This window comes from Pararge aegeria, chromosome 17 (genome assembly GCF_905163445.1).
Source record: "Pararge aegeria chromosome 17, ilParAegt1.1, whole genome shotgun sequence".
NCBI classification, from domain to species: Eukaryota; Metazoa; Arthropoda; class Insecta; order Lepidoptera; family Nymphalidae; genus Pararge; species Pararge aegeria.
Window position 1 is genome coordinate 11430612 of NC_053196.1, and position 16980 is coordinate 11447591.

At 35.5% G+C, this 16980-nt stretch overlaps 1 protein-coding gene across 1 annotated transcript in view; it reads right to left on the minus strand.

Moving 5' to 3' along the window:
* Positions 1 to 1429: 1429 nt before the first annotated feature.
* Positions 1430 to 16980, minus strand: part of LOC120631080 (runt-related transcription factor 3) — a 40155-nt gene continuing 24604 nt past the window's right edge. The window contains exons 3-5 of the mRNA XM_039900503.1: positions 8445 to 8546; positions 4602 to 4784; positions 1430 to 2052 (exon numbers count right to left, since the gene is read on the minus strand). Coding sequence (XP_039756437.1) covers positions 1430 to 2052; positions 4602 to 4784; positions 8445 to 8546 — 908 coding nt within the window. The remainder of the gene's footprint in view (positions 2053 to 4601; positions 4785 to 8444; positions 8547 to 16980) is intronic.

The window sequence follows — 16980 nt, forward strand, 5'->3', positions numbered from 1 at the left end:
TGTGTAGTAATTCATTTCATAAACACCAATATTTTACTAATTTGGCACCAAACAACAACAATGTAAGTCAAGGGAAAGGTTAGGCATAGCAAACCTGACGGAAGTATGAGTGTTTGATGATACCTCTTTGTAATTAACGTATCGTGGTAATATAACTAGAACACAAAAAGAATTACCCCGTAAGATCCACTTATACTTTCTACAATGGTTCATGTGAATAACGTACGATCTAAGTCCGAGAAAACTTGGTTCAAATTAGCTATAACTAATATATAAGATTTTTAAGTTAATTAAGATCGCTGAATAAAATGTTGTTTTGCATAGGATTAACGTTGATTTTAGTTTGATATATTCTCAGATTCAGATCATATGTACTAGAGCTCCACAATCAATTTCTGTGGACCTTCACTACCTTAGTATTTCATTATCAATTCAAACGACTATATAAGACACGAGCCTTGTTTTCAGAAGTGGGATCATTGGGGAAAGAGAAAGGAAGCGCTGTGATTCAAACAATGTATGAAGATTTTTTTGCCAATATTTTCTTTAAAACAATGTTACATACTCGCATTTCAAGTAATAAAAAAAATCTATAAAACCTAATACAAATAAACCCGCTATTTTGAATAGGACCCTAAGATCTATTTTATCTACAATGGACAGATTCACATAATCAACAAATAATGTATCTTATAACTAATTTCTTGTATACATCTACTCAACTTCATAATTGCACAACTATTGCACTTTACAAGATGCATTTACAACAAATTATTCACAATTTTATTTACAATCTTTTGTTTAAACTACTACATTTATGTTTCCGGTTTTTTTCACTAAAAAGTATGCGAAGAGAACAATAAAATAATATATGACTAAAGTTTTTTTTATATTTAAATATTTAAATTATTTTTTTCACATAACATAGATTTTTTTCTGTGTAATATATGGCAAATGATGATGAATTAATGAAAAAAAAATTTACAAATGAAATAAATTATTTTGTTAGCTATCCAAAAAAATGTAGAGTCTTGCTACGTGAATGTTTCGATGGCCATTTTAGCATCCCGTAACCAAAATGGCAAAAGTAACTTGTATGTATCAGACGAAGATGTATGTTTAAGACGTAAATTAACAGAAAAACAAGTGTTACTAAAATTTTATTGGTTCATAAACAACTCGTATAATAAGGACGGGAGCGATTTTATATCCAAGATTCAAATCAAATGGTTTGTGAAACCATTTTAGATCTATCTCTATATGAATAATTACCAATACCTATTTCGTTGCAATAGACGAAATCATAGTAACAATAATTCTCGTTTCGAAGTAATTCAATCATTACTCTACCTTCACTCTGTCTTCGTGTGATTAACTTGTTTTCCACTTAAGTCGCAATTAAAATTACACTTTTTAATAATGAAAATTTTCAATATGGTCGCCATACAGTGTTGCTATCTGGCTGCGGGTTACCTCGTTGGCCAAGGCTATTAACTCTTCCATCTTCCCCTCTCGCTGCAGCCGCGGCGCAGGAATTTCCACCGCCCAACAACAAATCTCCTTGCACATGACTCCCATGCTGTCTATGATTATTGGTCGTGGACGATATCTGATCCATCATCGTCTGCAGTTCGTTGTGATGATTCTGCGTCGAGTGAATTGAGTTCGAATGCAATGGATGAAAATTGTGCGTTTGGTTTGCCGCTGTGTACAGCTGACTGTACAATAGACTAGCAGGGAGTACGGGATAAAGGGAATTGTTGCAATTACTACTTCCGTACGAAGAGTTTTGAGAGCCCATTAGCGAAGGAAAGTTTGAGGTGTTTGAATGGTTGTGCCCAATATTTGTAGTCGTGTTCGAGGTTAGTAAATCGTCCTGAACTGGAGAATCTGGTTGGGAACTATTATCGCTCAAAGATCTAGGTCCTGTTGATAAGCTGTAGTCTGTGTTGTTGTTGTACCGCGGCAGAAGACTGCTGTGGTGTGAAGGCGACGAACCGACCAGGCCCGACAGCTGTTGATCCAAATCAACGCCTGTCGTATCCGGGAGAACTGTACAAACAGAAATGCATGTTAGCTATTGTGATTAAATCGACATAAAGTCTATTAATGTTGGCCAATCGAAAATAGCTGCTTTGTTAGTTTATTATTTTGCGTGCTCGACAACGAATCGCGAGGCTCTTGGTGTTGGATTTTTCTTCCAGTTATGAATGAATGAATGAAAACACTTTTATTGTACACCAAAGAAACAAAAAGTAGTTACAAAGATATAAATACAATCAAGAGAGTACAATTTGGTGGCCTTATCGCTACATAGCGATTTCTTCCAGGCAACCAATGGCGTAAAAGGAAAAAATGTAGAAAAGAGGTAGGTGGTGCAATAAATAAGATTTAAAAATTATACAAATATATAAATATAAATAAAATATATATATATATATATATATATATATAAATATAACTATAATATATATATAAATATATTATATATAAATACAAATAAAATATATAACATAAATATATTACATATAACATCCCCAATTAGTATGAAATACATAAATAATTCAAATTACACACTTAAAATGATTCGCTTCAGCGTTGTTCGGCTGAAAGAGACAAATAATGATCCTTCACTAGTTTCTTGAAGGTCCCAATCGATTGTGCCTCACGGATATCTAACGGCAAGGCGTTCCATAATTTAATAGCCTGAACCGTAGATGATCCGTTGAAGAAGGAGGATTTGTGACCAGGCACCTTCAGTTATGAGAGTTCATTGACAGAAAACCCAAGAAACAAATTTGGGCAATTGATTATGTTTCAACCCCGTGCTCGTGGAGCACGTTAAACCGAAGGATTGATAAATTAGAATACAAGGTCTAAAGGCCCTAAACGTTGTAAATTATTTTGTACTTAAATCTCCAAACGAAACTAAATTGATCAGTCTATAAATAAAACTATATTGCCTTATCAACGAAAAACAAAGAAAAAAAAGGCAACTTTACTTTTGGACCAGTTAATATATTTTTGTACCGCCGCGTTGGCACTTATATCGCTTATGAGAGAGGAGACCTGTATCTAGCCGTCAGACATTTACAATTACCATTTTTTTTAGTCAGTATCGAGATCAGCGTAAAAAAATACGTTTTGATGGTTTGAGCCGAAATTAACGCTTATAATAGAAATCGTAGTTTCTAATTCTATTCGGCTACAAAATATTTGAGCAATGTTTACATTGATTTGGCTATAAAACTTTCACATTGCATCTATCGGTTTTATTTTTTTTGTTTAATTCCTTATATTAAGTATCGAGATTGGCGTTCTATATAAAAAAATAGATGAAACGACAACTGAGAGCGGTCACATCGCACGTGAACGTGAAATTAACGTGAAATAGAGATATAGGTACTTTTCTAAATCTATACAGCGATAATATATTTGAGAGAATGTTTACATTGTTTTAATATGGCTATATTTTTCGTGTTGCGCGGGCACGCATCGGCAATAAATTCATCGCCTGTATCGGACGTGTCCGTACCGCTGTAAATTATAATGAGAGCCGTTTTAATGTTCGTCCATCCAGCTTTATACTTAGGAGTGGACATAGTTCCAATAACTAATAAAAATTGGTTGATCTCTGTAGTGTTGCTTTTAAGAAAAATAAATCATACATATTTGTCTAGCTAGCTGGGAAGATAAAAAATCAAGCATAGCGCTCATTATTTATATCTCTCTTTATTATATATCTATAGTTATTATATGTATCGGTATCCCTTGGCAAATACCGTTATTATAATATTTACAATACACGTTTGCATTTGTTATTTTAGTGATAATTACTAAATCTTTTTGACCCACTGGTCTGGTAAGTTGTCAAAGGGGAACTCTGAGTATGTCGCCTCCACCTCGAAGAGAGGATCGCCGTTGCTTTTTGTGTGTGCTGTGTAGGCGGGCAGGCACATCCACAGCGCCCGTACGGTTTTAAGGAGGATGTCAGTCGTAAACCATGTTGGTACATTTAATTTCACCATGCTGGTTTGATAGTTTATAGTCTATCATACACCAAACATTGTTTCCATTAATATTATAATTAAAAATTGATGAATTTATTTTTAGTCGGAAAACAATAGTCTTATAGACTCACGACGCTGCTGGTTGTTGGTTTTTAATAATTACTTTCGCAAAAATAAACGGGATTGATTGAAAGTTTAAAATGAGTAATAGAGCGGAGTAGGTACGCCATTCGTCCTATTTCCGTGTCAGTACAGTCTTTTTGACACTTCGGCCGTGTCTAGTTCCTACGGACATAAACGTGCCACCATGCGATTTCCGGTATAATGCCGGGTAGTGACCGCTTAGGGTTAAGGGCTAGGTTAGGTTAGCCCGCTACCATCTTACACCATCACTTAATACCGATTTCGATTTTCGGATGGACACTTGCCGCTAACCACCTGTGGGGTTGCTACGGCGTCACCGGGGGGTTTGAGCGAGTGCGAAATCTCGGCGTGAGAAGAGCCCCAGGGGTCGACGACATCGGGAGGACACTTAATACCAGGTGAGATTGCAGTCAAGATCTAACTTGTAGTATAACAAAAAGATCGTACCTGTATTATTCGTAAAGTCCTGCGTGGATGTCTGCTCAGGCATGGTCCCAGCGAAGCCGAGAGCTGGTGGATTGAACTGAGAAGCAGCAGGTGCTGCGCAAGATGGCAGGTACGCGGGGTACGCGCCCGCACCACCGTAGCCCCAGTGCGAGTTACTCGAACTCAGTCCGAATTGGCTCATATCTAGAAAAAAAGCTTTATTATTCGAAATTCATTTATTTCAAGAAGGTTTTTCCTTATAAGCCCTTTTGAAACGACAAGCCTGTCTCTTTTTTTTATAGTAACAATTGACAGACGAAGCTACAATATTATCAAAATTAAGCTTAATTTGCTATACTCCGCGAAAAGCAGGAGAATCTGCGTGGTGTAATTTATAATTTCTTCAATCCTTATACTCCACACCAAACAGATCTTCGGCAATATACCCTCTACACACGTTTCGCTCCGAAACCGGAGCATCCTCAGGAGATGTTGACTTTACAATGAATAATTGTTAAGTCCAACTGTTACTTAACATATCCGAAGATCTGTTTGGTGTGAAGTATGAGGATTGAAGAAATTATAAATTACACTACACAGATTCTCCTGCTTTTCGCGGAGTATAGCAAATTAAGCTTAATTTTGATAATATAATATGGATTTCCGCAAAGTAACGCCTGCTTCTATCCAATAGACGAAGCTGCAAGTAAACAAAGATGGCCTATAAACAGCACAATGAGCAAGGAGCACGTCCTGCAACATGCCTTATGTGCCTCTAGTTACACCGGCAACCACGCTCTTCAGACCGGAACACAGCATTGCAATTATGATAATAATAATAATAATAATAATCTTTATTGAAAGGTATAAACCCAGTTATTAGAATATAAAAAGATAAATTAAATAACAAAATAATAATAATAAGTAACAGTATTGCAATATAAAAATATTGCAAAGTCACGTCCGTCATAATAATAATTATTAATTACATTATGCTGCTTGGCGGCAGTAATAAGCATGCCAAGAGTTTATTTTCGACGAGCTCTGTCACGAAAAACTTTACGACTACTTAAAACTTAGTGATTTTTTTTTAAGACATTGACTTGATGATGATAGTCAGTAGGTACATATTTGATAATTTAATTTATGTCCATAAAAATATAACCAAATTTAAAAAGAAAATGGATTGTAACAATATTAATGTTAGGAGAAATAAACTCGTTGTGCAGTTTACTAGGCTAGTACACAAAATTGCTTATTCATTCAAGGGCAATTGCACCTATATTTTTTTTATAACAAATAACCAAATGAAATCTTTGAGATGTCTCTCAATAAGTTCAAAGTTTATATAAAACGTAAACTTACAGAAAAATCCTATTATAATATTAAGGATTACTTGAACGATAAAAAAGCTTGGGTGTGAATTGCTCTAGCTTCATAGCTTATTATAAAAAACATGATGGATAACCTTCAGTCATGCAAGTTTCCTTAAGACGTTAAAGCAAGTATTAATTACTTAAAAGCATAAGCAAGTCTAATAAAGTGAAACAGTCAAAACAAATAATCGCATAAATGTTACAAATGTTTTAAAATCCAATAGACTGCTTAAAAAAGACAAACTTGATATTTATTCCGCTCACAGTGTATCCGAAATAACACAAGAGTGGGCACTTATAAAGATATCGAGAGTCGGGAGTGGACAAAACGCACGCCAGCGAGATCCTCGCACGTTGCGTCCACTTTATTTTTTCCGGAGTATTACAGGCTTTTATTTTTCGGTATCACGGTTCCGTTTTTGGCCGACGATCGGCGGACTCGGTTTTTATACGATACGCGCTCGCCGCGTCGATTTGTGGATGTTTTTTTTACGCTTTGACCCGCTCGAGTTGTTTTGGGCCGGTGGATTTTAGCGGGCTCGATGCATGCTTGTTCGATTGGGTTCGCAGTCAGCTTTCATCTGAATTTTTTTTTCGGCGACTGATTGAATCCGCGCTTTAGTGAACGTAGTTTAGCGTATCGCCGCGTGGTTTTAGTGACTCATTCACTTTTGAGCTATCAAACGCGTTATGAGGTTTGTGTGCGGTTTCCAATTTAGATAGTCTGATTGCGTTGTCATTTGTTGTATTCATACTGTTGTTGTTATGTACAACCGATTAGAATTTTAGAAGTGAAGCTTTTTTCGATTGGGATGGTGATGTTATACATGAGGAAAAGTGAAAGTTGCATTAGGTACAGTAGCTGAGAGCTTGTTGCCTAAGAACAAGTCTGGCATCTAACTAATGGCATTTCTCAAGCACCATCTTGTCTTTGCTATAAAATAGTATTTGTTCTACTCAGTAACTCTTTAATGTACCCCAAAATTGAAATGATCTAAGAAAACCTTACTTTACTGCATTTAGTGGTAACCATGAAGTTTTATGTAAGTTTTATTTAAAAATTACCTAATTGTTTAGGTACTTCGATAACTATTTAGCCAGAAATATGGTGAGAACAACATCTATTTTCTTGGCTGCGAAGAACTTCGGAGATTTAATTGTTGTTAAATCTCCGTAGTTCTTCACATCATATTACGTTGTTTGAACCTCTTTTGCCAATACTCATCATATTAATAGTCAAACAGCTGGCATCTACTTATCATTTTCAGCCTTTTGTGGTCTATATTGTGCCCATGTCCGCCAGTTTCTCAAGCGGATGGCTTGTGCATCGCGGCGTACTCTATCTATAAAAAACAATTTTGACCTCCCGATCGATCTCCGTCCGTCAGGCTGTGAGGTCAAAACCTTCTTTGGTTGGCGACCATGCATTGAATATGTCCAGCCAACAGCAGAGTTTAGATTTTTATGTGCTGGACTGAATTTGGCTCACCATAGACGACGGGCACCTACTATTGGACATTTTAATTAGAAATCCAAATATCAAGCGCTATTCTTAATCCCCGAAAAAACGACGGAGCGTTATAAAATTAACGTGTTTCTGCAAGTGTGTGTCTGTCTATGGTACGATGCAACATGCTCCCGAATGGACGAACTGTAAATTAGTTTGAACAGTAAATGAGTCTCCCGATAATATAAAGATAAATTTTTCTTCGCTATGTTTAATTAAAATTGATCCAAGATGGCCGCCATCACACAAAATGGCGGATAGCATATTTTTTTTAAATATTCCTCAATATGGGTATCAAATGAATTTCATGAAAGTGCTTGATTAGTAAAGTTGTATACGCGATGACAAATTTTATTTTCAAGAAGGCTGACACCACAAAATGGTTATTTACATTTTTTAAACGCAATGAACCCATCGAAATGATAAATAAAAACTTGTAAATTATTTTTAGCTATAGATTACCTCCTCTAAAATTCATATCATTAATTTTCTTTTTTCCCTTAGTATAATTCTGCCTGTTTATTTATCAAACGTTATAGTTATAGATGGTTCTACCATATATAAAGACCAGACGCTGCCTCCTGTAATACAGTTTAAACTACCGCAGGAGACGGGTTCACACTGTTGAAATATGTGCGTTTTGATGATCATTATAATATATAATATACTACGACAATACACACATCGCCATCTACCCCAAAGTAAGCGTAGCTTGTGTTTTGGGTACTAGGATAGCTGATAAATATTTTTATGAATATAATACACATAAATACTTAAAATATACAAATAAACACCCAGACACTGTAAAGCAAACATGTTCATCACTCAAACAGAAGACTCAGAAAGCAGGGGCGCTGCTCACTGCGACAGTCGGCCGTCAAAATTTTTATTGAATAGTACCTAGGCCATTACAGAATATATTTTTTATCTACATTATGCGTCGAGGGTTTTTAAGATAGTTTGTTATTAAAAAATACTTACTTTGACACGAAGTGATAGGCGGCATCCTGAAGCCACCGAGTGGGTCCGGTGGGAAGGGGAACGGACGCTGACCAAACGCGAAGTGGAACTGCTGCTGCTGCCCTAGCAGAGACAACACTACATCAGTAGGATACAAGCTGCTCTTAAAACTAAGCATTGGATTCAAATCAAATTAAATTTAAAAAAAAGAATCGAATATGCCTATAACAACTTTACATTGGTTTTAAACGTTAAATTAAAAGAAAACTTTACTCAAATACGCCTATCACAATGTTATCAACCTATAACCGACCCAATACAGAGCGCGGTTCTCCTCTCAGACTGAGAAGGGTTCTATCGGTAGTCCTTGTGAATATTATAGATAACTCTTAGCTCATAATATTTCCTTTCACCATTTAAGCAATATTTAATTCCTAACAACCTGAATAATTAAAAGAGATAGAGGTGCATGCTAAACGCAGCCCCACCCCAAAGGAAGCCCTTAAGAAATACTGTTGAAGGTTGCATAAGTATATCGCATAAGGAAAAGTATTAAACCAAAAGAAGCATATTTAATATTTATTTATTTATTTATTTATAAAGGACAACCAACAGTAGATACATTAAAACATGCTTTTTTTTTTTTTGGAATGAGTCACATAGTAAATGTTCAACTATTTACAGGTTATCACAGCATGCATTAAAATGTAAAAAAGTCATTCTTATAAATTATTTACAATTAATTATTAGTCAGTTAATATAAACCTTTAAAAGTATAAAAGTATAAATATTTAAAGCTAAATTACAATAAAAAAATTAACTTAATCAATTATTAGGAGACAAAACAAAACAAAAATGAATTAAATTAAATTGAATTAAATCGGAATTAAATTAATAAAGCATATTTATTGTCGTAGTATATTTATTTATTTATTTTTCTATACCAACTTATTCAAAACCTCCTAAGTATTTACTTATGACAACCATATTGAAGATATAGGAACGAGACGTGCATAAATTGTACCTAGGCTACGCGACACGTTCCTAATATAGTGAAAAGAGTTACTTGATTTTACTTATGCATCTTATGTTAGGGCTGTATCTGATTTCTTTCAGCAAAAACTATGGCAATTGTTTATTCAAAAATTATTACCGTTCGGGTTTCAAAGATAAGTCTCAGAGACAGTAAATAATCTACCCCTAAAGCCTTTTTATGAAAATTTCGCGGACGGGGAGTAATGAAAATTCCCTCACTTTTTTATTTAGATTTCATACAGAGAAGGTGTGCAGAATGCTTTATATTCATAATGCATAAAAATACATTAACTTAATAAAAAAAACATTACACACACAACCGTGTATTTCAAGAGTATATATGTATATGTATACATGTATCATTTGTCTACGTATATGTATGTATGTTCAGTAGTGACATAAGACTAATTAACAATGTAGCCTTGGCCAAATCTGAGATTATATTATAGTAGATCTTATCTTGATAATCTTCAAACTTAAAATTTAAATTAATTATGGTTAAATTTCGACCACAGTAGATCTAATCTCTAAATCTTTGTGCCAAACGACCAAACTGTTATCTCATAAAATTCTCAACATTGAATCGAGAACTAAATTACCGATTATACAGCAAACAACAAATTAATAGCTATCGATATGTGTATACCATTCCGCCCGTGCTTTTGATTCAGCATTTCCGAATTGCGTTACAAACTAATCGACAATCCTAATCGAGGTCATACATGTTGACAAACGTGTATCTACCATTTAGATATCTATAACTAACCTTTGGTAGGTAGCTATAAGGTAGGCAATGAATGCGATTTAAGTAAAGCAAAAAGTATCTACCAATGACTAATTTATTCATAAAGGGTCCAAAGAGAAACCATATACTCAGCTTTTTTGTGAGTAGTAAACAACGGATAATTTCAACTATTTGACTATACGTCACGTGCTTCAAACGTGAAGGAAAACACCGTGAGCTAACTATCCGTCATGCCTGAGACCCTGAGAGTTCCCCATAATGTTCTTGTGAAGTCTACCAAACCCGTGTGGTGTCTACCACACTGGCAAAGTGCGGTACGACCAAAATACTTCTCATATTTAAGAGAAAACCTTGGCCCTGTAGTGGTAATGCCATCAAGAAGACAAGATCGGTCTGAGAATTGAGTAAGATTTAAAAAATTTTTTGGTCAATGTGCTTTAGAAATTTAGACTTTTTTTACATTATATTACTAAATAGATTTTTTTAATATTCAGTTAGTATACAGTCTAAATATATTTGTTTTATGTACACTACAAATCTCTGAACTGAGCACGTCACGTCTTATAAAGTATACTTACTCTTACGGTTTCTCTTCGAAACAAAAAGAGCCTACAATTAAGCTGAATAATTTTGTAATCACCTAGGTATAGGTATGCCCACCAATATACATTGAACCTACCTGTTAATGTTTTGTGCCATATTTCTCGCGATAGGAATGCGTAAGGGTGACACCTACGAGGTATCGACACAATCATGTAGAATATGTCTCCTAATGAAGGAGTTCTATAGCTAATATAACTGAGTTTACAGTTTGTGTTTTGTAACCCAACATCGGCTTTATGATATTACCAAATATACTCAACTTAGTTTAATTCTACCAACGCTTACTAAGTTTTGCGTTTATGAATTCTGTTTCTGAGGTCAAGTAAAACGTTGTTAAGTATTGGTTATTTAATGGTGCTAATTCTACTATACATAAACAACTAAAGTTAATTTAATTGATAAAATAATGCTATATTTATAAAAGACTATAAATCCACGATACTATTAGACCAGTCAAATAAGTTTAATTTATCGAACTTATAAAATATTATTGTTAAAGTCCCTGGATGGGATTTTTTTTATTTCATGTTCGTCATATTATAACGAAACAAAAATTTAACATGCTTTCCTACACTCAGGGCAAGTCAAGCAAGGGCGTCGCTAAGTTCCCAATTACCGGTTCGTGCGAACAAATACTTTAAGCATTATGAAAATTAAGCTTAATTTGCTATACTCCGCAAACAGCAGGAGCACAGCAAATTAAGCTACTCTATCTCTTCAGCAGATGTTGACTTAACAATTATACATTGTAAAGTCAAATTCTCCTAAAGATGCTCCGGTTTCGGAGCGAAACGTGCGTAAGGTACATTGCTGAAGATCTGTTTGGTGTGGAGTATAAGGATTGAAGAAATTATAAATAATAACATAAAGATTCTCCTACTGTTCGCGGAGTATAGCAAATTAAGCTTCATTTTCATAACATATTATGGATTTCCGTAAAGTAACGCCGGCTTGTATATGAATTGCCTTGCCCGAAAACCGTACCTACTCACAACCTCTTGATATGTAGCCAAAAATGCTATCATCTAAACCTCTATCCCCTAAAGAATCAGACTATTCACACTTGAGTTTTATATTTGTTAGTCCATAACTGTGATTTCACCCTGTACTCGGTTATGATGCAGTCTAAGATGGTAGAGGTCTAATGGGACTTATATTGAGTTCTCTCTACTCTTAATCGGTTTTGTACGCGGCGTCGCACGGGAACAAAATCAGTAATAACAGTATTTCTTTAAGTACCTACTCAGCATTTACCCCTTCGTAAACCAGTGTATTCAATATGTTATGGACTGAATTACATTAAAAAAGAAGACCAAAATCAACATTGGTACGGTGGATACAAATGTAATGATGCAAAATCAACCAGAGTGCCTATACTCGTATATGGTGTTAGATTTTACTTTTAATAGATTTCTTACTTTTAGTACCTTCTGAAGTAAGCTAGTTAACTTTCACGTGATAAGGAGAAAATCTCACACTCTGTCTGCTCCAAAGCTTTTACCAAGAATCTGCAGGCAAAATGTTCACCAAAAAACACGCACCAAGTTGACTTTCTTTTTCGTTATTAATTTTATTTAAAACAAGTTAAAAAACCATAAAATTTACTTTCTTATTTATTTTAGATTCTTTCAAAACAAAGCAAAATGCCAACACGCGGAGTTTTCAGTCACCCATCCAAGTACTGACCGCGCCTGATGTTGTTTGGCTTCGGTGATCGTACGAGAACTGGTGTTTTGACCGGACGTTGGCGACAGCTGCATTGAATTATACAATCAGAATATGTCAATCTGTCAGATAATATAAATAGCCATCAATGGTAGCCTTAAACGTTTAACGCAACCTTGTTGGAAGTCGCATTAGGAGTTTCACTTTAATAAAATTCCTAAATTGTCCCTGCTGAGGACCTCTCACTTAAAAAGCAACAACAAGAGTTGACATTAAATTGAAGGACGCACATATATGAGTACAATAATTGAAAACTGATCCCTATATACACTGCCACACACACACATTTAACTTTCCGCGTAAAAGATTCAATGTATAAATCAACGGTGCAACAATTACACACTTTCATGGCAAGTTGGAATTAGAAACTGTCATTTGCACCGTTCGAGGGGTCGTGTGGGGAGGGAAAGGGGGTATGTTATAGATGGGAGGGAAAAATAGGGTGCCGGCAAGGGCTACTGTGGACCTGATTAAAGGATTACACTGGGGTGGCGTCCGGTCTAGTTAGATTTATTATTCCAAGTATTTTCAACTAGTTAGTCTTGCTTTAGTATAAGGTCAGTCACTTGTCCAGTCTAGGGAGAATTTTAATAAGATTAGCTACTATAGGATGGTCTCTATTCACGCGGGACTAATTTCGCGGGATAATTTACAAAGTGGGACCTGCCCATCATTCTTACACTGCATTCTCGTTTTTAGATAAAAATTAACGTCTTTATGCGTCTAATAATATTTTGGGAGGATCCGTGGATAGCCCAGAGCCTGTCGATGTCTCTATGTCAACATATCTCAATGAGTTGTGAAGGTATAGTGCCGAGGGTGGGACAATAGATCTTTGAAGATTTTAAACTAAGATTTTCGTTGTTTATTAACATTTCTTAAATATAGTTCAACGGGTATATACAACGATAATGTTTTTGCATTTGTGGATGTTTCGACCCCGTTGCATGGATCGTGAGAAAAATAGATCTTTGAACCTTAATAAGGTGGGGTCACAGATCAACTATGATTATTATAACGCATTGGAAAACGCAGACGATTCAGTTTTTACGCAGATTTCAATATAACTCATAGATTTGTCGTATTTCTGGAGCAGTGGCTTGCCCACTTGTGCCCACTGTTCACCCACAAATTTTACAGAACCAACCACAGCCACCAATTCTTAATAACTTGGTTAACTAGATTATATATGAAAATTATTGCAAAAAGTAAGTGAATCGATCTGTTAGACAATATACTAAGAAAATTTAATGCTATAATTTTTAAACGTTTAGTCCCAGTTTTGCTTAAGCTCCAATGGAAAGCTGGCCCTTCCTATTATAAGGGGACCCAGTTAAGAATTATTAGCTCAATATTGCCTTTAATTAGGTCTGGTGGGCATCAGACACGACTAGTTACCACCCTTACGGCAAAAATGCAGCAGTTTATAAGCATTTTTTATGTTACGTGTAAATACAGAATAGATGCATACGTGTGAAGTAAACAATAAAGTTAGTCGCATAAACCAAACGCACACCGCCATACGCGCGGGTGGTCTGGTGCCCGCGCATCCGAAATAGCTGCCTTAAGAAAAACATCGTTAATAGTCCGCCCGATTATTAAATTGTAGGCGGCTACTGTAACATTAAAGCGAGCCACCCACGGCTTGGTAAAAATAGGGAAGGGAGGTACGTGTGCTTGCTTCATGCTTAAACAGTTATGGATCTGCTTATATGTTATAGATAGAAAGTTTTATCCGCGAGATGGAATACGTACAAAGTATCTCACTTTACTATTCCAGTTAATAGTCCGCCCGTTTATTATTGATATTAGTAACATTAAAGCGAGGCACCCGCGGCTTGGAAAAATAGGGAAGCGATGTACGAGTATGCATCTTGCTTGAACAATTTGGATCTGGTTATGAATTTCAGATAGATAATTCTATCCGCGAAATACAAGTTGCAGACAGTATGAAAATGTACTATTTCTATTTGTTTTTTAGTTTACTACAAGTTAGCCCTTCACTACAATCTCGAGCAATAATACAGTCTAAGATGGTAGCGAGCTAACCTGTTAGGTACCCCTAATAGGTTTCTACAACGTAGCCACGATTACCTCCCAGACAGGTCGAAACCTTAGAGAAATGGCAAGCTTTCCATATCAGTTTTAGGACAATTTTTAAAAAGATCTGTTTTGAAATCCTCATTATTAAATTCATATAATATAAACCACACATTATATTCAATTATATGTGTACTATGCATTTTGTCTAGTTATTTACATTCAGTGTAGATTTGAGGTTTTTTACTTATAATTGATAGACAAAGCTCATGACCCACCGGATCGTCAGTGAAAATCTATCGCCTTTAAACTGAGCAACGATTTGCATGGGCATGCAAGGAATGCGTCCTACAAAGGGCCTTTGTCCAACGACCTGAGGCGTAGGTTTTAAACAGCAGCAGACAACACAGCAATACTGCTTGGTGGCACAAATAAGCATGGGACAATACTGTCCCTTACTGTCACAAAAAGCTGTAATACTGCTTATTTCATTCAATATGTAAACTAGACGTTGCAGTGAAACGTAGACACCTATTTTCACGTTCAATAATTTGAGTACTTGTATATAACTACCTAGTGACTTGTATTGTATTAGGTCATTCAAGTCTAGATTAATATCGTAAAAGACATTCAATTTCAACTCAATTTTTAAGTGGTATGTAGAAAGTAACTACAACAACATTAGTCTTTTCAATCTTCCTCTATGGTTCCGATGCATGGCCAGTTCGAGGGCTGAAAGGAAAACAATAGATGCCTTCGAAATGTGGTGTTGGAGAAGGACACTACGTATACCATGGACCGCTAAGAGAACTAATATATCGATCCTCGAGCAGCTACGTATTAACACCAGGCTCTCCACATTGTGCTACAAGAATATTCTTAGCTACTTTGGTCACATTGTTCGACGCCTGCCCAGTAATATGGATAAGTTAATACTTGTAGGTAAAGTGGAGGATAAAAAACCACGTAGCCGATCACCTAATCGCTGGTCTGACCAGGTAAAGCCGCTCACAGGCCTCCCTATCACAGAAGCTATCGAAAAGGCCGAGGATGGAACAGTATGGATAACTGTAGTAAAAATCGCTACGAAGGAACCTGAATCCGGACACGACCTTCAGTAATGAAGATAACGACGAAGAAAAAGAAAGTAACAAATGAATCTTCTTTAGAATCTTGATTGCTTATTTTGGGACAGAAATCTCTAATTCTGCTTATTTAATTTAATATGTAAACTTTGTTACACCACGTTTAGAGGTAGTTGCGATGAAACGTAGACATCTATTTCGAAGTACGACAATTTGAGTACTTTTATATAACTAGTTAGTGATTTGTAGTGTATTATTTACGTCATTCAAGTCTACATGAATGTCGTAAAAGAAATCCAATTTCAACTCAATGGTTAAGTCGTGTGTAAAATGTAACCAATAAAATATCTATGAAACTTCTTTCGGTTCGCTTTAATTAAATTGCCTTTAAACAATTATTCCATATAAACATCCACATATACAGATAGAACACCCAAAACAGTGCCTCCTTCACGGATCATTTACAGGAATCTTTCAAGTCATTAATATCCCCACATGTTCGCATAGATGTGAACCTTCGGAACTTAGAATTAAATAATTTATCGCGCGGAGGCTGGAATAATAAATCAATATGCAGGGCATGCATACATGGAGAGTGGGGGGGTGGTTTAACCCGGGCCCTTTCTTGACTAATTAATTAAACAACCGATTCATTACAGCCTTCCTTTGTGCCCTCACATTCGTCTGGTAAAGGGGTACAGATCCTTTACATTTTTCAATAGCAAGATACGAGTAGTTCGATAACAGATAACCTTAATTTATATCAGTTCGACAAAATCAAAGAGAGTTATACTAGTAGTACATACAGTATTTTCTTCAATTGTAAATGTAATCTTTTAATTCTCAATTTTAATAAACACCGTTAAGTGGATTTTGCGTCAAAGAGTAACATCGTACGATCATAGATCTACACAATTTTAAGCTTCATAAAATTAGTAGTTAGTTAGTATCTTGATTTAAACGGAATGCTGGTTTAAATAATAACATTTCGTATTTTCTGTTGCAAGTAGGTACAAAACGTTGTGATTATTCCGAGTACGATGATCATTTTAATGCCATTGATCGGGCAGGCTTAGCAGTGGTTCCCTCGCCAGTCATTTGTTTCCGTCACCTAGCTACCAACTATTTAGATTGCTTCACTCAACTCTAGCGGAGGTTCCTGCTACTAATTGTTAATTTTGTTTAAAGGATTATAAACTACCTAAGCGTTTGCCTTTACAGGGATTGACATCAGGCATTATTAAAAACAAACTTTATTTTCTGAGATGAGATGTGGTTTATTATTAAGGTCTGTCAATATTTTTTAGTGTATTCTGTTATTAAA